Source organism: Pinus tabuliformis, chromosome X, assembly GCF_031772625.1.
Source record: "Pinus tabuliformis cultivar Carrire ecotype Pingquan chromosome X, CPIR1, whole genome shotgun sequence".
Taxonomy (NCBI): Eukaryota; Viridiplantae; Streptophyta; class Pinopsida; order Pinales; family Pinaceae; genus Pinus; species Pinus tabuliformis.
This window is the reverse complement of record NC_142308.1, coordinates 91,147,992-91,175,487: the sequence shown is the minus strand read 5'-3', so window position 1 is coordinate 91,175,487 and position 27,496 is coordinate 91,147,992. Positions and strand designations below refer to the sequence as shown.

General features: G+C 41.2%; 1 protein-coding gene across 6 annotated transcripts in view; it reads right to left on the bottom strand.

The window, feature by feature from the left end:
* Positions 1-27,496, bottom strand: part of LOC149138542 (uncharacterized) — a 66,373-nt gene that overhangs the window by 10,159 nt on the left and 28,718 nt on the right. For 3 of the 6 annotated variants that reach the window (XM_089447237.1, XM_089447238.1, XM_089447241.1), the window contains 2 exons: positions 13,986-14,063; positions 13,619-13,810 (listed from right to left, as the gene is read on the bottom strand). In XM_089447237.1, coding sequence (XP_089303363.1) covers positions 13,619-13,761 — 143 coding nt within the window. In that variant the 5' untranslated portion in view covers positions 13,762-13,810; positions 13,986-14,063. Of the gene's footprint in view, positions 1-13,618; positions 13,811-13,985; positions 14,064-14,960; positions 15,039-15,086; positions 16,141-27,496 lie in introns of those variants that run through there. The other 3 variants (XM_089447240.1, XM_089447239.1, XM_089447242.1) reach the window with 3 other exon arrangements.

The window sequence follows — 27,496 nt, the reverse complement described above, 5'->3', positions numbered from 1 at the left end:
TATTAATGACAAAGATCCTGATTTTCCAATAAGACTAAAAAATTAGACATTTCTCGTGGTGGCAAGAGGCCCAAGCATAAGCAATAGATAATAGATTTACTCGTCTTTCTAGTAGTTTTTATAGCTATTGACTCTTTCATATTTATTATGATATTTTTTAAACAATGTATGACAATTTAAGTTTGAAGTTGGCAATTATAACTCATTAGTAATGAATTATGGATATGATGCTTCATGAAAGTTGAAAGTTGTTTCATTTTATAACATTTCATTTCATGTTAGATATTTATTGTTGTAATGGTTACACCTAGCTTACAAGTACAACTTTGTTGATCAATGATGATAAATGTTATATATTGAATTTTGAAAGCTTGAAACTTTAAGATCGATGAATCATGAGACTCAATATGTTGTATGTTACTATGTTACTAACTTGTGGACGTGGTTGATGAAGATTATAACTTCTAGATGACTGTTGTTATATGGTTCAATCTATGTTTTTTTATGTTTTTTGTACCTAATTCATCATTCTACATGTTTTTGTTGACATATATGTATCAAAATATAAAAAATATATATTATATAAAAAATTCTCCGAGATTCACTCCCAAACCGGGAGCTTCTGAAAATGTCGCTCCTACACCCGTTTTCGCTCCCACTCCCAAGTAACACTGACATATAGATAAGAAAACCTGAAAATAAAGGTTTCAAGGGAATTTTAAAAGAACCAATAGCATAGGTAATATATTAATATTATCACCCGGATGCGGGTGTTTACATTCGCAATCAATGATCGTGCCTACCTCGCAGACACCTGGCCTGACGGATGGCAGGCGGGAGATTAACCGGGTATGCGTCATCGAAGTTTGTTTAAGGTTTAAGGCAGGCGAATTAAAGCCTGTTCAGTCTCGAAGTAAGCTGAATTTCAATGCGCGCATGGCTCCTCTGTCCTTGATTCGGCTCATCAACATGGAACGCCTAAATTCCTCTGCTGCAGTAAATGCCTTTGCTCTATATGAAACCATGCCGCCTCAGTTCCCTTATCTGGTTTTTCATGTCGTTTTAGTGGGTCGGCTCCGGAATTGTCTGGACACCAGTAGCATTCTAGCCACTTCGGGTTTCCTCTGTCTCAGTCGATTGCTCAGGTTTTCTGGCTCTGTTGCAATGCCTCGCAGTCGAGGTATTCCGCGTCGGGGGGGTCGGTCTGGTATCAGAGCTAGCCCCGCTCAATCTGAGCCCCAGCAAATTGCTCCAATGGCCTTGGTCCCTCCCTTATCTCCGCTGTCAGACCAAGAGAGATTCATCCCAAACAACTCTTACCAGACATCCAGATTTGTTTTCCAAAGTCGGCTCAACAGGCCGACGGTGACAGTGAATTTTACAGTTTTTGTTTCTGAGGAGGAGAGCTACCAGCTCAGCTCGACCCCTCCGGCTTCCTCAAATTCTCAGGAGAACAGCATTTTACTTGGGGATATGACTGGGCTGGTGTTTCATGTCGACCGCATGAATGAGGGCGCCCCTGCCCAGGAAGTGCCTCAGCATCCAGCTCCAGCCAAGGATGATGAAAATGTCTGCGAGCCATCTCAACGCCCAACTGGCTGTTTGCATTTGGTCACTGATTCTGGTGGAGCGCCGCTTCTGGACGACGATGGGTTTGTTACTTGGGTCGCCTCTCCAAGCCAGGCGAAGGAGGATATGCAAGCTGATCCAAGTCAGGCGGACTGAATTTCCACTGGGTGCACATGCTATGCTTTTTGATTCTGTGTCTTCGGTTTTACAGCTAAACTCTCTTGTCTGTTTTAGTCTCATGCTTCAGATAGTAATTTCAGTCAACTCAGACTTCAATTTTTGTTGTAAAGTCAGCTATGATAGGTGCTACTGTGTTTTTGAGATCACTGAAGGGTATGATAACTGTAGTCCGGGTATTTTTTGTCAGTATGTCAGGGACCGAAATCAAATTCTTGAGGTCTGCATTGTAAATCCGGTTGACAGGTTAAACTGTATTGTCCCTGAGTTTATGGTTGAGGAATGGCCTCGGCCTCCTCTGAGGCTCTGACCTCATTGTACATATTTTTTCACTTTTTTAATAGAATAGTATTTACAGAGAAAAAAAATATATATTAATATTATCATATAAGAATATTGAATAATATGGTTATATTATAAGGAGTATCAAGAAAAATTAATGGTTATCATATAATTGTAACATGATAATAAAGAAAGCCTATTTTCTTGAGAATTTAAGAACTAGCATATATTCATCTTAACTCCAGATGTACTAAGCGCCGAGAAGAATCAAATCTCTCGAGGTGCAAACCTTTCCTGAAGTTTCATACTCAAAAAGAGGTTTGCATCTTGAAAGATTTGATCCTTCTCAACGCTTGGTAGATACATAACATAGTTAAGATGGATATATGTTGGTCTATAATTGTTTAAATTAAAACAAAATTACAATATAACAAATTGAATTGAATTCCCCCAAGGAGGGTGCCCAAGAGCGGGTCCTGCCCCACCTCCCCCCCCTGCCCCCACCTTGATATGATGTCAACTCACACGAAAGGGGGTTGCAGCGTCCACTATACTTGACACATTGCATGTTTCCCATCACTTCATCGATCATCGTATGAAATTGGCACAAGGATAAACATCATGTGAAAATTGTTGGTGGCATAGAAAGGTACATGAGGACTCGGCAGGAGAATTCTATCAGATTGGCAGAGCTAGAGGAAAAAATTGACAGTATAGACTACAAGTTGACCATTCTAGCCAAGAGATTAGCCAACATTTCCTTCTCGGATGAGAGTAGTGACCAAATAGCGCGGATGCCTGGAGATTTTGCCCAATAGTTGTTATGACTCGCTGGTTTTTCGATTGCAACACTAGCAGCGTTTTTTCTCTTCTCATGTCAATGTATATCAAGGTCTGGCATAGCCAGCCTGTTTTTATAAGTTTCTATTTACAAGATGCTCTAGCTAGTCAAGGTCTTAGCAACCTCAGGACTCCGAACTTATGTTACTAGTCTGGTTTCCCTTTAAGTAGACCAGTAGCAGAAAAGTTTTGGTTTATGTAATCCTCATTTGACTTGATGCAAAGTGCCTAACTTCAAAAAAAAAAAACAAACTAAATTGAATTGCGTAGATTTATTATTTTTATTGGTATTTTCATTACTTTTTAGTTTTTATTACTTTTTTGATTAAGGTGACATTATTTTTTATTATTATTTTTTGATATAATGCTTCACAACATCTCCCCCATAATGGATATAATGTGAATGAAGCTAACATTAATTTTTTCCCCTAGTTTAATTTTACATTTAACACCTATTATATCTAACGCTCCATTACAACATCTCCCCTATACTGAGCTATAGAGCGCCTCTCAGCACAATAACAGATACAAGAAGCACCAAGGTGTATAAAATTTATAGGGTCCCTGTAGCCCCTCTGGTTTTAGTTTGTTTTTCACATCATTATTTAATGCCCACAACCTATTTCATTGTAGCTGATATATAAACATGCATATGCATTCAAACAAAAACACTACTAGGTGTTAGGGTCCTATAATAATAGGATTCATAATTTTGAATTGGGTATGGTTAGTCTTGTAATATTATACATACTTTTGCTTTCTGCAAAATGTTTTCCATATTAAAAAATTAAAAAATGCAAAGAGAGTATGTCGTAAAAGAATAATCAAAAGACAAAAAGAAAGAGAAAAATATCAAAAAAGTGAAAAATATGAACCCCAAAAAATAAATAAAACAAATCATGAAAGTGTGCAAATTCAAATGCCACTGCTTTTTACTTTACTATGCAAAATAAGGTTGTGTGCAGCTTGTTAGAAATGCCACAATCCATGATGGTCAAACAATTTAATCTTGACTCATTCATGTTTTAAATTTTATGTTGATATATAGAGAATAAAGATCTAGCCAAACTATTTAACCTTGGCAAATCAGTAGTTAGGTAGAGAATAAAAATGTGCTCACAAGCTTAATCTGAGCCATTGGAAGTTATAAGGTTATAATTAGATAGTTTGTTTGTCAAAAGAAAAGGAAATAAAGGGTCTACAAGCTCAAATGCACCCAATAAAGTGAAGAAAAATGTTAGGATAAATAAAGGGTAGGTAGAAGAAAAGTTGCAAATGTACAAAGTTGCTCAATGAAAAGCATATTTATCATGCTTAATCTTATGTTGCATGTGCAGGAGCATTTATGAGAGTGAAAAGGTATTCATAAGCTTATTTGACTAATTCCCCCACATTTCAATTCACCCTCACATACTTATTTGCTAATTTCCCCATTATCCCCTGATTCCTTATAAAATACCCTTTTTCCCCTCATTTTGACCCTTGCCCTTTGGTTTCACACATTTTCCTACAAAATTACCTTCCAAAAATCATCTCCCTACCCAAAACCCCTTTTCCTAGTGTGAAACCCATTCCCCATTGCAAAAAATGAACTTCTCTCCTTTTAATTTCCCTATTTGCCTTCAAAACCCATAAAAACCCCCTTATCCTAAGTTTTTATCCCCCCGCATAATTTAATTAACTCCCCGTTTCATATTTCCCCAATAAAACCCCTTTTAACCCACCAACCCTTGGTGCAGTTAAAAGACCCCGCCACAATAACCCCTGGTCCCACTTTAATAAACCCGCGCTTATATTTAATCCCGACTTTATGTATTAATTAATTACAATTATTTGTAATTAAACCCCCGGGCCCCGCAAATCCCACTCCCAATTCCCTCCGTGCATCTTAACCACGCGACTGTCGTCCGATCTCCCACCCCCAAATCTGACGGTGCGCATCCATATCGCGCACATTCACCGTCCGACTGTTAGCAACCCGAGAGCACGCAAGATTTGCGGTTTTGCCTGGGCACTGTTCTGCTACATGGCAGCCCCAGGCTAGATCGCGTGCTCGCAAGGAAATACCGCCTGCCCTCCAAAAGCGGTGCGATGGCCCAAAAAACTGCCTCCCCGCCAAGACCAAAACCATCCATTGTTCATTTGTAAATTCCGCGCCAAAATGTAACCGTTGCCGGTTAAAAGGCCAGAGAAGCCCCATTTCACCCTTTTCGCTCGTTTTCACTATGAATGCCGCTCAAGCCATTTTGCGACACCCTAAACCTCTGCAACCAAAATTGACCACCGTCTGCCACCCGAAGAAGCTTCGAACACCCAATTCGAGCATCCAGTGCACAACTGAAGCAACCGTACCCTCTGCATTCACCATTGAAACCAATTTGCAGCCCATACCACCAAATTCTAGGTATTCTTGGGAAAACCAGAACGGCTCTTTAATTTGAAAGCGTATCAGTCCAATTAAAAGATTAATTAATTGAAATTAATTAATATTTGTTTAAATTGAAGAGTAATTCACTTATATACCCAAAACCCCTCTTTTGCAAACTGTAATTACCCTCTCACTGAACCAGAGCTTCCAAACCTTACTTCTGCAGCAATTACAGGCCTAATTCATACCTCTATTTCTAAATATGGCTTCCCAGACCTCTCTGGACGTGAGACCCCTGTCAACCCCTCACCTGGACATCGACCATTTGGCATTAGCAGACAGGGATTTTCAAATAAAGGACACTGCTTCACCAGCCTACCTCCTGAAGCTCCACTGCTGGAGTAAGGATAGATTCCTAAACCAAAATGATGACATCCACCTTTGGGAATCCAATTTACCCAAGTATTTATTCCCAGAAGTGCACCCATTCCCTGATATCATACATTTTTGTCATGCCTGCTATATCCCTAGCCAAAGGGCTATTGTTGCCCCTAACCAACAGTTGTTATTCACCATCACTGCAGAATCCATCAACCAAATGCTGCAGGTCCAACCTAGCCCAAATGAAACCCCACTGTCTATTGGTGACTTGCTAGACCTTTATGTAAAATTAGACTTGGTTAAAATAGCACAAATTTTCCAGACTGTCATACTCCCACAGATAGTCCACCTTATGCTGCCACCATTTTTTTAGAGAGGCAGACAGATAATTACCATGCTCTCTTGCATCCTAGGATATACCTCAGATGAGCATGTGGATGAGGTTATCCTGGCCTTTCTCTCCATCTTCACCCTAGGCAAGCCTCCTGCTATCATGTACAACTATGCTCAGTTCATTGCAGACAGGATGCATGAACAATTTACTAGATTGCCAACTGAAAGAGTTTTCAAGTATTCTTCAGTGTTATTTCCAATGTGGAAAAAGTCGAAGTCGGGATTAATTCGGCAAGGGTCCAAAAGTTGAAAAACTTGTCAAAGTCGGGAGTTTTTTGAAAAAGTCGGCAAAAGGTTGGCAAAATAAATAAAAAAAACACAAAAAATTCATTTTTTATTTTATTTTAACATCCAGAGTATCCACAACATCAAATAAATTCATTTCCACATAAACATGTAAAGAAAGCTAATATATAATATGTATATGAAGTCTAATGCTACATCACATATCAAAATAGTGAATCAACTCCTGAATTTTGAGTCTTGTCCGAGTCTCAACTCTCAAGAGTCAAAATATCAACAAAAAATATAATAAATGTATATCATGAGTCATCTAAAAGTCATCAAGTAATTAGTCACTCAGATCCTCTTCCCCTTTTAATTTTTGTTTCTGCTAATTGTATTAAGAAATACATCATGCATTTATTCAGTAGATTGTAATCTACTTGGGTAATAAGGTGTCAGGTGGTAGGTCCAATGAAAATTAACAATTAGTATCACAGTAGATGTGAAAATTAACGCTTGGTGAATCCAAGCTGCTTATTTTCTGAGAAAACAATAGATGTCAGATTATTAACCTAGCGTTGGCATCTATTATTCAAAAACTCTTGGAGGTAAAAGCCACTTCTGATACATAACCTTTCCCCACATTTACAGGGAATTCACCACTAAAGAAGATTCCCTTTCAAAACGTGCTCTCATTGCAGGAAGGATCTTTGCTGTCACAAGATTTCACAAGTACTTTGTTCCTGTCTGAAAAATGGGTTCTTTTTTGAGGCACTAGTTTTGTTTTTTTTGGACAGGTTGTTGCTATTTGATCTTCATGACCTCCTCTTTGTTGTTTCTCCTGGAAGCATTCAACAACTGTAACAATGTTTTTGATGGTGTGGAGTTCTTTCTATGGAAGACTGTTGTATGCCTATCCTTTTGGTACTTTTGTAATCTTTTGAAGGGGCAGTGGCTGTTAGAGTCTGGATCACTGAAAGCCTGGAGGCTTAGCCAATGTATACTTTGCTTTCTAACTAGAAATATGAAGTATAAAGATTTGTTTTTCCTTGGAAAACAAAAACATATCTTAACCTCAAAACTAACAGATTACAAATGAGACTGCTATGCTCGCAAGAAGTATGACAAACAATACAATGCAATAACTTGAAAATGCATGGATGGAAGCTTCAATTTATAGTTTTTTCACCTTTGCGGCCTCTTTATCTGCGGCCTGGGAAGGGAGGAAGACTTTTTGGGTCGACTCCCGATTAAATCGGGAGTATAAGGAAAAAATCGCGATTTTTTCCTTTGTGAAAAAGTCGCCAAAAAGTCGAGGGATTAAATCGTTTAGTTCAAAAAATCGTGTTTTTAGAATTAAATTGGGATTTTTTGCAGACTTTTTCCACACTGGTTATTTCACATGTTTTTGTATTATTAAGCAGATAAATTCCCTATCAGCATCCAGAAGTTGGATACCAAGGGGAAATAGAGGTCAATTATTTATTGGACACCTTTGATCCAAAAATACTCCACAGCATTCACATATAAGGACTTCATCAAATCATTTGTCCATCCAGTCGTGAACATGCTGACCAATACCCCTCAACCCAGAATCAGCCAAGAAATAAAAAGGGTGTTACAATTGGCTAAGAACAGCAAGGTGGGAGACTAGTATCTATACCAGAACCACACTGAAATCAGAGTTTATGGATGCCAACTTGCCCCTTATAAACTGCCAAATACCTCCCTATGAGGATATTTGCACTTGAGTATTTTAGGAAAATAATCAATTTAGATGAAGTAAACTTCCTAGCAGCTAGGAAGAAGACCCAATTTAAAATGAAAAACCAATTGGGCCCCTTCATATGTAATAACAGAGAAGCTGGACCTAAGGCTGACAAAATGTTGCAAGACATGAAATTCAGGAACAGCTTCATGTGGCAGTATGACCCTCATGGGGTCATAAATAAATTGAGAATCAAGGTCAAATTGGGACCTTTCATCCACCATTCTAGACCTAATATTGAGCAGTTTTCCAACCAATCAGAATGGTTGGAAAACACATTGATTGACATGGATAGCACAGTAGTGGATGTAGAGAACACACTCATTGATGTTGAAAAGCAAATTGACCAGAGTTCTTTCCTGCAGGTTCCAGAACTAGGGGAACCAATGAATAATCCTCCTGTCTTACAGACCCCAGCCAATGAGGAGAGGAATCCAAAGAGAAACAGGGAGGAGGGTTCCAGTTCTGCCATGGAGACTACAGATGAGTATTTTGAACTCAGAAAAAGGCCCAAGCTGAATCCTGTGTCTGAACAGGAAGAAAACATTGAATCAGTGGAAATCACTGACACTGAAACAATGGGGCAAAGAAGCAAAGACACAACTGCTTCAGGAGAGACACAACAACCATCAACCTCCAACACTCAAATGATTGAGAGACAGCTAAGTGTTGAGGTTTCCTCCTTCACTAGGCCAGCTGATAAAGAAAGAGACATTAAAGATAGGTACAAGGAGATAAAGATGAGGAATGAGAAGTTAAAGGCTGAGACATATGCCCAATACTTCAAGCACACACCAGCCAACTAGAGCAGGTTGATGTCAGCTTTTGACATCAAAGCAGGAAAGATGCAGGTCTCATTCATGCAGCCAACTGTCCAGCAGCCAAAGACCTCAGCTGATTACAGAAAAACCAATTTTGAGGTATTGGCCAGGGATGTTCATCCCATTGACTAGATAGAATTTCACAAGCAGTCTAGAGAAATGATCTACTCCACCCTTACAGGAAAGGCCATGGTTGCACACAGGCTGCAGGGTTCACTAGACAACATCACAACCCAATATAAATTGGAAAAGGCCTCCTCACAGGCCAAAGACAACAGGATCAAGTCATTGGAGGACTTGGTCATTGAGCTGGGCCATGATCCAAGTGACATTAAAGCTGTTGAAAAGTTGATCAAAAAGAAGAATGAGGATATAGCAGCTCTCAAGAAACAACTAAAGCTGCCTCATTTAGAACACCCACAAACAAAAGAGGTCCTGGAGAGCCAAACAAATCATGAGGAGATGATGGACCTGGTGCTTCAGTTGAATGATCAGCTAAAGGAGATGGAAAAGGAATTGGATAGCTTGATACAGGTAAAACAAGCTAGTCTAGAGAATGCCCCTGCCACTGTTATCCCAACAGTAACTACTGCAATACCTTCCACTTTGGCAGCATCCTTAGCTCCTACAGCTCCAATGGCTACAACACTGCCAACTTCTACATCGTCTACATTAGCAACAGGGTCTACAGGTGATGAGGCAAGCAGATTGGTCAAGGCAATGGAAGACATGTCCATTCAGACCAATGAAATGAACAAGCTCAAGGAGAAGGTGACCAGTCTGGAGACTGATTACAAGCTTGCCCAGATTATGCACAAAGAAGAAGTGCAGAAAGCCACCAGGATGAATGAAAGAATAAAAAGCCTGGAGAAGGAACTGACATTGAAGGAACCCCTTGGATAGGCTAAAGAACAACTGTGGGCCAATATCATTGACTCTGTCAATGATATTTGGCCATCCATCCAAGTAATTTTTTAGCAGATTGATTTGATAAAACAGGCTACAGAAGCCATACAGAGAGTAAAAGCAGAACTTGGAGACATGCCAGAGGAAGCTACAAGGATCATTCACTTCCTCAACTCCAAAAACAAGTATGAGTTGCAGGAATTAGAGATACCTGACAGAATAGGTACAATTTTGGAAGTGAAAAGGGTCCTCACCAAGAGGAATTTAATGTTAAACCTGGAAGATAAGTGCCAAACCATGCAACTGGCCATTGACAGATTCATGGTTAAATTTGAAATTTTGAGGCAAAAGGGTTTACCAAATCCCTTGGTAATAAACGATAAGTTGATGACACAGGAGGACTACAATAGAAAAATCAGAGAAGTGGCCAGAGATCAAGTGAATACTTCATCCATGAAGGGCATACCTACTGGCAAGGTATTGTACCAAACTTTTGAGAATTTGTTTTACCTCCAGCATGAGGTAAAACACCTTTTTGTGAATAAGCCTACTTTTACCAAGTATACAAAGGCAGATGAGATTTACAGGAAGATGCTAAATATCCAATTACCAGATGCTGAAACATGGGAGAAACTAAATGACTTACTGTAGAAATACACAGTCAAAAGGTAAAAATGTACAGTAAGAGTAAAAAGGCACAGTAAAAGGATAATGACAGGTCAGCCAGGTCAAAGTGTATCAGATGAAAGTGTATCAGTTGAAAGGTCAGAGTAAATAGAACATCTAGCATGAAGACCAAACAGCAAAGCAGAGATTAAAAGGCAAAATATCAAAGATTAAAGACAGCACAACCTAATAAACAGGGACAGAAAACAGCAGTTCAATAGTTGTCTCTATCTTCTTGCATGAAGATTTTTCTTTCTCCTAGATTAGTTCCCAAGACAGTTTGGGATATTTTGTAAATTATTTTTGTATAAATACTTCATAATTCGAAGTATTGAGGGTGGATTGCTATACATTTGTAAAGTTATTTTGATCATAAACCTGAGGGTTATTGTACCAATTTTTCAAGTCAGCAGACTGGACCAAGTAATAAAGAGATTGCATTACAGGATTCATGTATAGAGCTACTACAGTGAAGTATTTTCTTTGTCAATTTGTTATTTTCTTATGTTTTTCACAAACTTAAATGTTATCTAAAGTTGAATGAATTAACTGGAAGTTTATCTCAGAATTTGTTTAAGTACACTCTATTTTCAATAGTTAATCATTTACATGTTTTCTTCTGATATCCGGATCTGAGAATCCTTAATTGCTCTCCCATCCCGGTTGACCTCTTTCACTTTCTTCATAATCCGGCCTAAGGAACCCTTAATTGCTCTTTGGATCCAATTGAAAACCACTTCACCATCCAGCCTTGAGATCTGAAGTAACTCTGCTATCTTGCCCTGTAGACATTGTTTTTAGAACTTGATCCAGTCCTGTTTGCCTGACATTTGACCCCATAGCCCAATGGTAAAAGACACCCCTCTTTTCATCTAAGTGATCCCACCACCAAATCCAAATCAAAACCCAAGTACAATCATAACTAGCCTAAAATCAAATAACTAAACAAAATTAAATCAAAAAGAGAGAGCCCTCTCTGAGAATTAGGAAGGCTAGATCCTAATCTCCAAAGTTGGTTTGTGGTTACCTCTAATCATTTCTTTCTCCAACACTCTAGAGAAATATTGGAGAGATAACACTAGGCTACCTCCGATCTTTGACTTTAACTTTCAGCTGATAAAATAAATTTCACACAAACATGCACACAATTGAACACTTGATTTTTGGTCAATCTTTGTCTTTAGTAAAAACCACAAGGAGACAACCAGTCTGGAAGGAGGATTTTATTGCTTATCTCAGCGAAATTATATACAACATTAATTACACATGTACTTACCTCCCTTGTTGGAACTCTGCCCAGCTCCTTGAGATTTGTGCCACTGTGTCGAATTTTGTGCACAGTTCAACAATCTCTGCTCCTAGGAATGTGTGCCACTACCTAGACTTTCAGACCTTGAAACTTGTGCCTCAGTCAGCGCACTGCCTCTGAAATTCATGTCTGAACTTAGAATTTAATACCTCTCGAACTGTGCTGGAACCCTCTGCAATTGCTCCTCGAACTGCATGCTGAACAGACCTCTGTTCTCCTTGTTTTTCAGGCCTTTTCTTGCCTTGAAAGCAGTGTTGAGCCCCTTATTTTCAGCCTATCAAACCTCTGAAAAATATGCAGAATTAGCCTCAACCTCAGAGCTGGAAATTTGGCATGAACCTTGAACTACGTGCTGATATCTTTGTCTGGAAATGCATGCCAGAATCATAGAATTTTGGGCCTCTATTCCAACCTTCAAACTCGGCCTGCTAATCTTTCATAGCTGTAGATTTCTCTCCTTAAGCAAATGCTGCAACTCATTCCTCCTCAGCTATCACAGCCTTTTCCTTTTTTTCAGCTATCACAGCCTTCTTCCTTCTTCACAGCTATCTCAGCCTCCTCTAGAAGCTATCTCAGCCTCCTCTTGAATCTATCTCAGCCTCCTCTAGAAGCTATCTCAACCTCCTTGCTCTCCTCTCCTCTTCTCCAACTCTACACTTGACGAATGAATGCTCTCCTTTGTCTTTTCTCCCCTTTTAGCCTCTCTTAATGAAGTGAAGCCCTAACCCTATGAGCAAGGGCTGAGATCTACTTGATCAAGGGTGGAGACCTAATGTCCCATTGACCGCCTTTTCATGCCCCCCTTCATTAATGACTTCTCTAGTCACGATACCATTTATATTATTAATATCTTTTTCACCTCTTTAGGTTTTAGTTTTTCCTTCTTAGTAATATATTCCCATACTAATTAGGTTTTCCTTTTTAGTAAAATAATCCTGTACTATTAATATAGTTTTATGTTATTTTTCCTTTTCTATTAATCTTATCCTTGATACCTTTTCAGGTTTTTCTTGTCTATTTTGACTTGTTTCCTATTTATTCCTTCAGAGCAGGTCAGTTTTTCACCATTCTTGATTTCGATGGACTGCATTTAATGGTTCTGAACATTGATCTACAAACTAACTATGAGATGAATCCGGAAGCTATTTTTCCCCGAACTTTAACATGTCAAGACTGCATTGTCTTCTCACTTCTATTTTGCCAGCTGTTTTCTCTCCACCTTTTTTGTCCAATTATTCTTCTTGTTTTGACCCTAAAATTATAAATGCTAACTGCTAAGCCATCTAGCTAGCATCAACAATTAACTACATAAAGATGGAACCATCACATAGTTTTCTTAATAAAATCGTTGCATGTTTTGTTGCTAATTCAGAATGCAATAACCTGCCCAACCCGAAAATATATTGGAACCAATGGATGCATGTTCGTTTCTACAGTTTGCAATGAAAGCTATTCCTAGCACCAAAAGCAATAGCCATATCAATCCTGCTGTACGGGGTTTTGATAAATAATGTAAAAGGGTGTCAATTTTTGTGATGCCTCTTTTGTGAGTCCGAAAGTAATATCAAGAGCTTCGGGAATTTTGCTAGTTCTAGGGTTTAAAAACTGAAATTTCAATAACTATTACCCAATCATCTTTCTGTTACAGTTTGCACTATGCATTGCATAATATTAAAATGGACTTTGGTTAAATGTTTCAGTGGATCGACTCAAGGTTGCCCTTGTCTTGATTAACCAACTCACAAGGTATCCAAGATTTGAAAGTTCTCAAAGTCCATCCCGTTGGTTCTGTTTTATCATATCTACTCTAATATAATTAAATCTGTAGTATGTACACAAAAATGAAGCATACGTACAAGCATATATAAATAGGACATAAGAAAGAAGAATGTTTGGAATGAATCACAACTTACAGGTCTAAGGTATCCAGGACCAATGTAGCACGGGCAGAAGTAAAACATCCATGAAGGCACAACAGGAGGAGACACCAATACTGGATTAGTAAGAAAGAAGGCAAAACACATAATCTGCACATAGTTTTAGCAGACATCCCCATTCCCACCTTCAACCCGCTCTACTGTTTGAGGATCTGTGCTATTGATTTCCTGCAAACAACGAGCAATGTGGGGTTGTTTGGATTTCTACATAACCAACAAAAATACCAAAAAGCCAAATGCTAAACTCAAAAGAGAAATGTGATACTGTAGACTCAGCTTTCGCACGGATGGATGGATAACTTAATACACCATATGCGCCAACAGAATGCTCAAAAAACATTACCTTCTGGACATAAGTTGGTGGACGAGAGCATTTTAATTGCAAGAAAATCCATCCCCCAACTTTAATCTCATTGTAAACCTGCAGAAAATGTGGTTACCTTTTAAACTCATTCCTAACACAATATATTAAATTCTTAGACTGCCAAAAGTAGTATAAATAAAGTCCATTTTAGTGGCATTTTCACAGGTAAATTTAATCTAGTAGTCAAAGTAGTAGCATATTGGCAATATTCCATAAAGCAATACGGAAAGATTTAAGGATTTTGAAAGCTTTTTCCATTGCAAAGTATCACCTAAGTGAATATACAACATTGATTAATGACACCACTAGGCCGATGCAGAGGAAGTGGGGATGGGCCCAAAATCAGACAGCACTCAAACATAATGTTTTATATCATGTTATAACCTGCGGTACCTAAACACAAGAACAAATTACAGATCCAGTAACACTCAGACATTACAAAGGATAATAAACCTCACATGAAAGTGCATATCTTTGTACCCAAACTACTCACACATGCGGACACAAATAACTCAGCAAAGGTCACAGCCTTATGCTACTATCGACCTACACTCTAAATCTTTCTATTGTAATAAAAACTAAAACATTACATCCTCAAGACAACTCAAGCCTAACAGCAGAGTTACAGCAGATCCCACATCTGTGCGGGTGCAGAGGCCTATTCCTACATCCCTGGGACCCCAGTGATGTTGCCATTCCAGATCCCACACCAGCAGTCAAACAAGGTCACCTAGACTGTGGTCTGCTAGGGCGATTTTAGGGTTACAGAACACTAGGGTTTCAAAAAAAATTATTTTGCTCAATCAATGGGGAAAGCATTCAATGGCACAATATAACATTGTCCACAATAATATCACTGTCTATAACACAATATAACAATATTACTATTCAGTCAGCGATATCACTGTTCATTTGCACGTATAATCTAACCGTATTAAACTTCAAATAACTCACGGCGAATCCGAAGTCCCGCAGAATATAGTCTATGGAATTTGCAGCTACAGAAAATTTAATAAGCTGCCATTACGCTATCGAAATGAGCTATGTTAATTTGACCATCTATCGTGCACGAAGCTTTACTGGGAAGGAACACGAATTATTCCAGATACTTGCGATGTTGTTTGTGAAGATAGCAGTTGCTCGTGTTGTGCGAAACCTATTTCGTCGCTGCAGGGTTGCTCTTCAGTCAGCTGCGGAGTTCTAGTGGGCCACGATGCCTAGCCACAGGATGCCTTCGCGAAAATGTTCCTGGAGAACTCGCTTACGCGCAGTCTCTTCTTTTTTGCCGTCGCGAGTGTGCAATTCTAATCGGTCGTGTCTTCATGTGCTAAGAAACTGCCGAGATTATACCCACGGACCAGAACTCAGAAAACCTCCGTTTCAGCTGGCTTCAGGTGTCCGAATGCCTTGGAGTAGAGAACAAGGATCGCGTGTCGCTTCAGACAGAAATTGTTCTAGGACTGATAAATGGATTTGTTACTGACTTCGACCCTATTCAGGCGTTCCTCAATCCGCTTCAATGGCTCTACAATTCTTCTAAGAATTTCGGTCTGTTATAGCCTTTGGACAGTCCCTCGCATTCACCCCCGCATTTCAAATCATGCATAGTAACTTTTCAGCAACCTTCTGCATTTACCCAAGTCAACTTGTGCGATTTCAGTATGATTTCGGTCCTGTGACAGATTAAACAAATCTTCCGAACGGCCACAGGATAGTGCGAAGGTAGTTTCAGAAGAGGCGTCCAATTTCAGAGGTTATTACGACATACTTCAGCACATACCGTTTGAGGAGAATTGTCATAGGCACAAATTCAGAACTTCGACCTGCTCCAGAGTTAAACCTCTACTGCCTTGAATGAATTATCTAGCCTGAGAGAAGAATGTGAATTTCCTGTTTTAACCTTCTACCAAAAAGAAAGATCTTGGTAATCTCAGACAGAAGATTTTCTGCTTGCCAGAGGACTTTTTACTAACTATGGTGGAATCTTTAACCACCGAAATTAGCAGGGTAAAAGGGGTTTTAAAACCCTCAGAGCCTCACGCTCAAAGAAAACCGAGATAATTGATCCAATCCCATGATGATCCAAATGAATTCAACTCCCTTGAATTTATAGATTTCATTGAGGGGATTCTTTCCTTAATTAATTGAGTAAAATTTACCACAAACCCCAACTTTGGGTTTCTCTGCCAAGCTGCCCCAAAATTTGCCTATACATTGAGTATTTTGTGGTTTTCCCCTTTATCAATGACTTTAACCTACAGGGATCAATAGGCTACTTCGTCTCATAGGCCATTAATTTTTCGGGAACATTACAGTCTCCCCTTCCAGAGATTGCTTGTCCTCCGGCAATGACAAATCCTGTTGCCACCGACTTTGTTCTCCTTCTTTGATGTTAGAAATCACATCAGGTGGATGTTCAGTCATTTTGATAGCTTCATGAAATTCATGCTTCTTATAACCATGGTGATCAGAATTTGCCCAATGTTTCTTTCCAGTGTCTTTGGCTGCAACAGTAGTTCTAGATATTTTCTTCCCAACATATCGGGTAGGCATATTTATATGTTATTCAAGAGTAGTCATTTGCCGAACCATATCCCTTGCAAGGGTACTGCGCATTTCATTGGAGCTTCTGGCTGGGCATGGCAACACCAAGTCTGCAAGGTCTTTCTCTATCGCAAAACAGTGATTCTGGAAGAAGCCTCCCACATCAGAATCATTCAATGAAGTATAATATGATCTTCAATCCTTCTTACAGTCTGAACCTTTCTCTGCAACTTCCTCTTCCTCGGGAGCTGCCTCTAACAAACAGTCATGATGCTCCCCACATATTGATGGCATTTTCAATTTTGGAAATAGGCCAGTGGGTTTGGTGTTCTCATTCAACAAGCGTTGGCCAAGATTTGGATGGAGGATAAATTCGCTCATGAAAACTTCAAGCATTGTTGACGGGCATTGCATCAGATTTCTGATGGTTTCGTGGCCATTTGATTCTGATACTCCAGATTGGGAACAATCTCCTACAATTTCAATCATCTCTTTACCACTCACAAAAGATAAAGCAGATTCATCTGTCCAGCAAGAGAATTCAGAGTTCATAAAAAATATGAATTCTCCAATGTTTGTTTTCTTGTATTGAAAAACTGTTTGAACCAGACTTGGAGAGCACAACTTATGAAACAGAGATACACTCCTGAAATAATCGACAATAGTGAAGTCTGCTTCAAGGGCTTCCTGTAAAGTAAATTTTGAAGCAACTTTATGTCATCAATTTTGACACCGTTCTGAATGTTTCTAATGCAGATGGAAGTTGGACATATATCCGGACAGTGAAACCTATTTGATGATGCCATTGTAGTAACGGGAAGAAAGTGGTGCGACTGAATTGTAATAAAGGAAGAGCTGCCAGGTATGGAAGCGTTGGTATCTATGGAGCAGTTTAGTGCAAGTGGTGTTGATTTGTGGTAGCATTGGATGTGCTCTAGCCATGAAAATTGGTGGAGAGGCTAAGGCACATAAGATCTCCAAGACCCAGTTGGAGAGATATTAAAATAATTAATATTTTTAATGGAGTTCCTAAGTCTAAACTTAGGAAAATTAATATATTAATGGGTATTAATATAAAATTGGGTGAGAAGGTTCTAAATAATGAGGATCAAGCCAAATCTAATCTTAGCCATTGATTAGGGACTTAATCTCGGTCGTTGAAGACTCAACAGGAAAAGTATAAGAGAAGGCTTAAGGGTCAGTTGGAGATACACCAAGATTGATAAGTCAGTGTGATTTTCTGGCGCAGAGCTTGCTGACAAAATTCGAACAAGTGATCTGTTGCAGCGAGGCGCAGTGAGTACATAGAAGAAAGGCAGAGATAGTGCCAGAGGGTCAGCGCAGTGACCAAAGAGGCTGACGTAGAGGCAATAGGAGCCATGGAGAGGCAGCTGGGGACTGCGCAGAGGCTGAGGGACCTGTTGGGTGATGCAAAGGGCCAAAGAGCTAACGCAGAGGGTTTAGGAGCCACGCTGAGGCTAGCAGGGTTGACGCAGAGCCAAGAGGAAGTGCCAGAAGATTTTCGTGGGGCAGGCTAGAGCTGAGAGCCTGAATATCTGTCTCCAAGAAGAGGTATTACTGCCTTGTAACAATCTCTGTTGGGTAAGCCATTTCGGCACCCTAGTTGTACTCAAGAATCTGCGTAATAATAAAACCCTCATAATTGTTGCACCATTTTTCCCACATTGGATTTTTCTGGGGATGATTGTACAAAAATAACGGTGTCCCTTGTGTGTTTGTCTCAGTCTTTCAGTTGTTGGTCTGTATATGAGTTAAGATTGTATTTGTGTTTATTTCAGTGTTTATATTTATAAATAACTTGTTAATGGAATAAACAAGTAGGAGAAATAAATCAGATAATGCAGTAGGGGTTTCTAACGTGTCAGACTTAGAAATTTCAACATGGTATCAGAGCGTTGCAGATCACAGGAGGACTGAAGGCAGCAACAATATCGGAAATTTGCAGTAATAATAGTTGTCCCGAGAGACAGAACTGCTCCTACGCAGAAGGCGGCAGAGAAGAAGTGACGTAGAGGGCCTGCGTCATCATTAAGAGCAAAAGAGAGGGCCAACACAGAGGTAGAGAGAGGTAGAAGAGGCTCACGAAGAGCCACGTTTTCCTACTCAGCTAGGTAGGTTTGACACAGTTGGCTAGAGGAGTGATTCAGCGTTTCCCAGGATTGCGCAGAGCTGGAAGGCTCAGTTTCTTCAGTGGTCAGGGCCTAGGGAGCTGTGGGCAGATTGTGGATTAGAAAGCTGATGGGGTGATGTTTCTGTCGAAGTAGAACAGTACCTAACCGGACAGAACCAAGGTAGAGGGAGTTGCTACCTTGACGGATTTCTAGCCAAGAAATCCAAATCCGAGTTGCAGTTGCAAAGAGGATTGGAGAGGAGCGATTCAACATTTGGCGGGAAGATTTCCAATAGGGAAATCAGGACTTAGAGGGAGATTTCCAGGAGGGAAGTCGAAACTCAGAGGGAGTCCAAAAGAGGAGTGGCAATGGCAGTGAACGGATTGAGGGATGACGACAGGTTGGATGGGGCTTCCAACTTTGTCATCTGGAAGGCCAGGATCTTGGCAGCCCTGGACAAATATCACATCAAGGGCTTCGCCTTGAGAACCGTGGCTATCCCAGTCGACCCAGCTAATAATGAGAAGTATGAGGATGCAATGGCGAGGGCAAAGTGCATAATTCTTGATGGGGTCAAGGATCATGTCATACCACATATTGCTTAAAAGAACATGGCAAAGGAGATGTGGGATACTTTGACGACATTGTATCAAGGCACTTCTGTGCAGCAGAAGATGCTATTAGAGAATCAATTGCGGACATATTAGACGCAGAAGGGGGAGCAGATAGATCTATTCCTCCTCAGATTGCAGGAGATTCGTGACCAACTTACTTCCATGGGGGCCACGCCGAATCAGGAGTTCATGGTGAGGATCACCTTGAATGCACTCTCCGAGGAGTGGGAGACCTTTGTCCAAGGCATTTTGAGCAGAGCTAATCTTCCAACATGGGAAGAGATGTGGGCAGCTTTTCGCCAAGAAGAGACCAGACGGTTGACCAAGACGAGTAGTGGGAAGGGAAGTTGAATCAAGAAAGAGGAGGATGCAGCTCTAGCATCTGCGGGGCAGCAGGGGAAGAGGAAGAAGAAGGATATCTCCAAGGTGAAGTGCTTCCATTGTGGGGCGCTGGGTCATTATGCATCCCAGTGTCCCAGGAAGAAGAACAAGGGAGAGGCTTCTGACTCCAAGGCAGCTCCGGCTAAGGTGGAAAAAGAAGTCGAGACTGATGACGACTGTGCCATGAGTGCTCATGCACCTCTAGAAAAGAGGTGGGGAGACATAGAGCTGTAGTCAAATTGACTACAAAATGTGGGTAGGATCCTTGAGGTGCCCAAACTCTTGGATCACATCCAGCTACGGGTGCCCTTAATGATAGTAGCAGGATGACGGATGTCGAGTAGAAGCAAGATGCGATGGAGCAACAAGGCAGTACTAGAGTGCAGGGGTTTTTAGCAGCGCAGTGGAGGTTACAGTAGTGCGAGAAGCACATAGGTGTTTGCAGCAGTGCAGAGGGAGCACAAGATTAGGAGGCTTCCGAATTGACAAGGATGTCAAAATTTGGGTAGATTAGTTACTTATTTCTCCGTAACTGAATTACAGTGCAATAGTTAGTAGCGGTAGTGCTATGGGCAGCATGTTGAGAGGGAGTTGCAGTACAGATGTAGCAGTGGCAGTGGCAGTGTCATGGGCAATAGTACAGGAAGCAACAGTGCAGTGGATGTTGGGCAGCAGGCCAAGCATCAGCACAAGTACCGGTGCAGAAGGATCAGTGTGATGTTTCAATGGTGGAGCATTACTAGAGCACATTCCTCGCTAAGAGGGAGTGTTGATTTGTGGTAGCATCGGATGTGCTCTAGCCATGAAAATTGGTGGAGAGGCTAAGGCACATAAGATCTCCAAGACCCAGAAATGGTTTGGGGAAATTCCACCCGGTTGGAGAGATATTAAAATAATTAATATTTTTAATGGAGTTCCTAAGTCTAAACTTAGGAAAATTAAAATATTAATGAGTATTAATATAAAATTGGGTGAGAAGGTTCTAAATGATGAGGATCAAGTCAAATCTAATCTTAGCCGTTGATTAGGGACTTAATCTCAGTCGTTGAAGACTCAACGGGAAAACCATAAGAGGAGGCTTGAGGGTCAGTTGGAGATACACCAAGATTGATCAGTCAGTTTGATTTTCTGGAACGAGGCTTGCTGAGAAAACTTGAACAAGTGACCTATTGCAACGAGGGGCAGTGAGTACATAGCAGAGACGCAGAGACAGTGCCAGAGGGTCAGTGCAGTGACCAAAGAGGCTTGATGCAGAGGCAGTGAGAGCTACGCAGAGGCAGCAGGAGCCATGCAGAGGCAGTTGGGGACTGCGCAGAGGCTGAGGGGCCTGCATGGGTGACGCAGAGGGCCATAGAGTTGACGCAGAGGGCCAGAGAGCTGACGCAGAGAGTCAGAACGCTGACGCAGAGGGTTCAAGAGCCACGCTGAGGCTAGCAGGGCTGACGCAGAGCCAAGAGGAAGCATCGGAGGCAGGCTAGAGCTAAGAGGCTGAATATCTGTCTCCTAGAAGAGGTATTACTGCCGTGTAACAATCTTTGTTGCGTAAGCCATTTCGGCACCCTTGTTGTACTCAAGAATCTGCATAATAATAAAACCCTCAAAACTGTTGCACCAGTTTTCCCGCATTGGGTTTTCCAGGGACGATTGTACAAAAATAACAGTGTCCCTTAGTGTGTTTGTCTCAGTATTTCAGTTGCTGGTCCGTATATGAGTTAAGGTTGTATTTGTGTTTATTTTAGTGTTTATATTTATAAATAAGTTGTTAATGGAATAAACAAGTAGGAGAAATAAACCAGATAATGCAGTAGGGGTTTCTAACTTGTCAAACTTAAAAATTTCAACATGGTATCAGAGCGTTGCAGATCACAAGACGACTGAAGGCATCAACAATATCGGAAATTTGCAGCAATAACAGTTGTCTCGAGAGACAGAGCTGCTCCTACGCAAAAGGCGGCAGAGAAAAAGTGACGCAGAGGGTCTGCATCATCATTTCGAGCCAAAGAGAGGGCTAGCGCAGAGGTAGAGAGAGGCAGAAGAGGCTCACGAAGAGCCACATCATCCTACTCAGCCAGGTAGGCTTGATGCAATTAGCCAAAGGAGTGATTCAGCCTTTCCCGGGATTGCGCAGAGCTGGAAGGCTCAGTTTCTTCAGTTGTCGGGGCCTAGAGAGCTGTGGGCAGATTATGGATTAGAAAGCTGGTAGGGTGTTGTTTTTGTCGAAGTAGAACAGTACCTAACGGGAGTCGCTACCTAGAAGGATTTCTAGCCAAGAAATCCAAATCCGAGTTGCAGTTGCAAAGAGGGTTGGAGAGGAGCGATTCGACATTTGGCGGGAAGATTTCCAGCAAGGAAATCAGGGCTTAGAGGGAGATTTCCAAGAGGGAAGTCAAAACTCAAAGGGAGTCCAAAAAAGGAGCGGATATGGCAATGAACGGATTGAGAAATCACGACAGGTTGGACGGGGCTTCCAACTTTGTCATCTGGAAGGCCGGGATCCTGGCAGTCCTGGATAGACATCGCATCAAGGGCTTCGCCTTGAGAACCGTGACTATCCCAATCAACCCAATTGATAATGAAAAGTATGAGGATGCAATGGCGAGGGCAAAGTGCATAATTTTTGATGGGGTCAAGGATCATGTCGTACCACATATTGTTGAAAAGAACACGGCAAAGGAGATGTGGGATACTTTGACGACATTGTATTAGGGCACTTCCGTGCAGCAGAAGATGCTATTGGAGAATCAGTTGTGGACGTATCAGATGCAAAAGGGGGAGCAAATAGATCTATTCCTCCTCAAATTGCAGGAGATTCGTGACCAACTTACTTCCATAGGGGCCACGCCGAATCAGGAGTTCATGGTGAGGATCGCCTTGAATGCAGTCTCCGAGGAGTGGGAGACATTTGTCCAAGGCATTTTGGGCAGAGCTAATCTTCCAGGATGGGAAGAGATGTGGGCAGCTCTTCGCCAGGAAGAGATCAGACGATTGACCAAGACGAGGAGTAGTCAGAAGGGAAGTCGAATCAAGAAAGAGGAGGATGGGGCCCTAGCGTCTGTGAGACAACGGGGGAAGAGGAAGAAGAAGGATATCTCCAAGGTGAAGTGCTTCCATTGTGGGGAGTTGGGTCATTATGCATCTCAGTGTCCCAGGAAGAAGAACAAGGGAGAGGCTTCTGACTCCAAGGCAGCTCTAGCTAAGGCGGAAAAAGAAGTCGACACTAATGACGACTGTGCCATGAGTGCTCATGCACCTCTAGAAAAGAGGTGGGGAGACATAGAGTTGTAGTCGAGTTGACTACAAAAAGAGGATAGGATCCTTGAGGTGCCCAAACTCTTAGATCACATCCAGCTACGAGAGCCCTTAATGATAGTAGCAGGATGACAAATGTCGAGTAGAAGCAAGATGCAATGGAGCGACAAGGCAGTACTAGAGTGCAGGGGTTTGTAGCAGCGCAATGGAGGTTGCAGTAGTGCGAGAGGCACATAGGTGTTTGCAGCAGCGCAGAAGGAGCACAAGTTTAGGAGGCTTCCAGACTGACAAGGATGTTAGAATTTGGGTAGATCAGTTACTTCTCGGTAACTGAATTACAGTGCAGCAGTTAGCAATGGCAGTGTTATGGGCATCATGTGCAGCATGTTGAGAGGGAGTTGCAATACAAATGTAGCAGTGGCAGTGACAATGTCATGGGCAACAGTACAGGAAGCAGCAGTGCAATGGATGTTGGGTAGCAAGCCAAGCATCAGCACAGGTACCGATGCGGAAGGATCAGTGTGATGTTTCAATGGTGGAGCATTACTAGAGCACATTCCTCGCTAAGAGGGAGTGTTGATTTGTGGTAGCATCGGATGTGCTCTAGCCATGAAAATTGGTGGAGAGGCTAAGGCACATAAGATCTCCAAAACCCAAAAATGGTTTGGGGAAATTCCACACGGTTGGAGAGATATTAAAATAATTAATATTTTTAATGGAGTTCCTAAGTCTCAAACTCGGGAAAATTAATATATTAATGGGTATTAATATAAAATTGGGTAAGAAGGTTCTAAATGACGAGGATCAAGTCAAATCTAATCTTCGTCATTGATTAGGGATTTAATCTCGGTCGTTGAAGACTCAACCAGAAAAGTATAAGAGGAGGCTTGAGGGTCAGTTGGAAATACACCAAGATTGATCAGTCAGTTCGATTTTTTGGAGTGGGGCTTGCTGAGAAAATTCGAACAAGTGATTTGTTGCAGCAAGGGGCAGTGAGTACATAGTAGAGAGGCAGAGATAGTGCCAGAGGGTCAGCATAGTGACCAAAGAGGCTGACGCAAAGGCAGCTAGAGCTACGCAGAGGCAGCAGGAGCTACGCAGAGGCAGCTGGGGACTGCGCAGAGGCTGAGGGGCCTGTGTGGGTGACACAGAGGGCTAGAGAGCTTACGCAGAGAGTCAAAAGGCTGACGCAGAGGGTTCATGAGCCATGCTGAGGCTAGCAGGGCTAACGCAAAGCCAAGAGGAAGCACCGGAAGGATTTTCGTGGGGCAGACTAGAGCTGAGAGGCTGAATATCTATCTCCAAGAAGAGGTATTACTGCCGTGTAACAATCTCTGTTGGGTGAGCCATTTCGGCACCCTAGTTGTACTCAAGAATCTGCATAATAATAAAACTCTCAGAATTGTTGCACCGGTTTTCCCGCATTGGGTTTTTCTGGGGACGATTGTCCAAAAATAACGATGTCCTTATGTGTTTGTCTCAGTATTTCAATTGTTGATCTGTATATGAGTTAAGGTCGTATTTGTGTTTATTTCAGTATTTATATTTATAAATAACTTGTTAATGGAATAAACAAGTAGGAGAAATAAACCAGATAATGCAGTAGGGGTTTCTAACATGTTAGACTTAGAAATTTCAACACGTGGATGTGTGAAGTTGGTCTGTGCTAGAGAGAGCTCCATTTAGTAGGTTATTTAAGGGTAGCCATGACAACCATGGTATACAACCACCACCATTATTTTCTATCAATTTGCCCCAAATAGGAGACTAAGATTAAGCTAGCCAAACTTTGATTGTCCCTGGGATCACAAATTGAGAATCAAGGATAGCTTGTAAAAGTAAGCGCCCAGGAAGAGGTAAAAGGGCCTTCAATTTTGTATTATTTAATTGTCCAAGTGGAACAAGAAGGTTGATGTTGTTACTCCCAACAAAATCTTGTGTCATTCCAATAATTGTGCTAGCAAGACTCTGCTCATCGTGATGGTAAGCAGAATGCTCTGAGACATAACCCAAGAATTGAGGCACCTTCACTTGCGTAACAAAATTTCTTTTGAAAGAACAAAACAATATTTTCCTTTGTCCTGGTTTCAAACCATTAACCATGGATGGAATGGATCTTTGCAAACCAGCCATGGAGAATAGGAACAGTTCCTTGTTTACAAAGTCATTGTACTTGATAAGCTTGTCAATCTGGTCCAAATATGTTCCTGACCCTAAACGTCTTAGCCACTTCTCTCTGGCCTCTATTTTCTTATTGCTGAAGGCCAATTCAATTGCATCTCCAACTTCCTCGTTAATCCACAAGAAGTCTTTTTTATGTTTGTCCAAATTTTTAAAATATTCTTTCCCAAGTACCTTGTACCGACCCCTTTATAGTACTTTATGGTCCATCCTGACGCTGATCCACCCATAGATTTTCTCCGTGATTCATACTCAGGCATGGTATAAAAAGACATACCCGTCCATCTTTATGGGTTGCTTTGACAATAGGAGTAATACATTCAACAAGAAATGAGGGAATCTTGAATATGGATGGCCGAAAAGTGTGCACGAAGTTGATCAACAATCCTTTGATGTGTGAACCATCATGATTCTGATCTGTCATAATCATAAGATGGCCATTTATCATATATTTTGACACTGTCATATTCCTTTCCATGTTGCAGATCAAGGATTTGCTTGATATGTTGAATCTCAGCATTTTCCACGATTTGTTTATGCCATATGGCTAGTTTCCCTTACATTCAGCAACTTACCTCTGAGAGGAAATAAACCATAATGGTTTCAACCAACAACAACCAACCCTGCCATCGCAAGGGCCTTAGCTAACTCTCCCTTTGTTAAAATCAGAGTACATTTCTCAGAATTCTTGCTCCTTGTATCATTTGCATCATCAACCTTATACCACTGATCTGAGAGAGATGGCCTACTAACAGCATAGTATTGCCCATCCAGAATACCCCTGCTGTGGGTCGATGCACTGTGAAGAATGTGCAATTTACATGCACTTCTGTCTGCATCTGGAGGAAGATATTTTCCATCAATTTTCCCATCTGTTACCTTCCCAAAGAAGGGAATAGGTTCATCGTCTTTTCCATAAGCATCACAGACAACACTATTAGAGATGGGGATGCTAGAACTGTTTGATGTCGAGCCCATCATTTTTACCAGCTAACTCCAGAGAGTTTTCAGTGCTTGGTACAACAAGTTGTTGCCTTATGGTGTCCCCTTCCTTGATAAGACCACCCTATTCCCTATAATTTAGCCAACTTCTTTCACCTTTATTGGTAATACAGTTACTTTCAACATTGCTAACACTAGCTATGGTTTGCTTTTTAGGATTTTCCTTCTTTTTAGGAGGATACAACCATGTCCATGCTTTTGTCTTTGCTTCGGTTTCCCTTGTACTTTGTTTAGCAGTCTTGGGCTTGTCATTAGAATCATTTGATTTCTTAACTCCTCCAATTTTGTAAGAGCCGCCTTGTTCCAAAATAGCAAATTCTTTATACTTTCCTCTCATTGCTTTTCCAACTTCCCCACAATTCAATGTACTCCTTACCAAATATTGCTTCCAGTTGGTCCATCTTCACACATCCTTCAGGCTGGCAGGATTCCAACTCTGATACCACTGTGGTGTGTGTTACCGCTCAAACTAGCAAGGGTCCTAAAGGGAATCCTAAAGGGGCAACTACTAGGACAAGGGCAACAATGGAGACTTAGCCCACTGTCACCTCAGCTAAGGCTCCCTACTCTTTACGAACTTTCACCGATGGGAGGAGACCTGATATGAGGACTCACTTACAAAGAATATATCAATGCAATGGATAAGAAGTGATTCCAATCACCATTTCCAAGGAGAAACTCAAAATTAGGGCTTGCTTGCTTTGTAAGCAAGGTGTAGGGTTTTTCTAGGAAAGGTTGATGAGGATTTGAGGGTTAGGTTTAGGGAGTATGTCATGCAATGGAGCTTCCTATTCCTCAAAATCCTTATGGAACTTGGATTCCTAAGTGATCCTTGAAAAGTTAGCTTTGATAGGAAACAGGACCACACAAGACCAAATGGACCCCAGGTTAGGTCAAGCAGGGGAGGGTTTAGCAACCAACGATAAGCTTGACCTAATCAAGAGAAAGGGATCAAAGAGAAAATTTTCAATGAAAGGTGGCACAATGATCCCTATGAGGTAACTAGCTTAAGGAAAACCAAGGGCAAGAATTGGTCTTTGAGCTAGGGCTTGTGATATCTCAAGATCCCACTGTCGGAATCTCATGAAATTTGGAGGGCTTCTTGAGGACACACCAACACAGTTGTGGACCAAAAATCGAAGTATTTGGATGGCTAGATTGTGAGATATTCGATGCCCTAGGTGACCTATGGGGTTAGACCTAGAAAGAAGAGGAGAAGGTGAAGAAAAATAAGTTTTAGGGTGATCACCTATGGTAGACCAGTGCCTAATCCTTTGGGGAGATTGGAGTCAAGAATGATTATGAATTCAGATTTGATTTTCTTGGTCAAGGAGGCCTTAAAGGCAGCTTCACTTAGCACTAGGGCAAAGGAGAGCAGCTTCAAAGA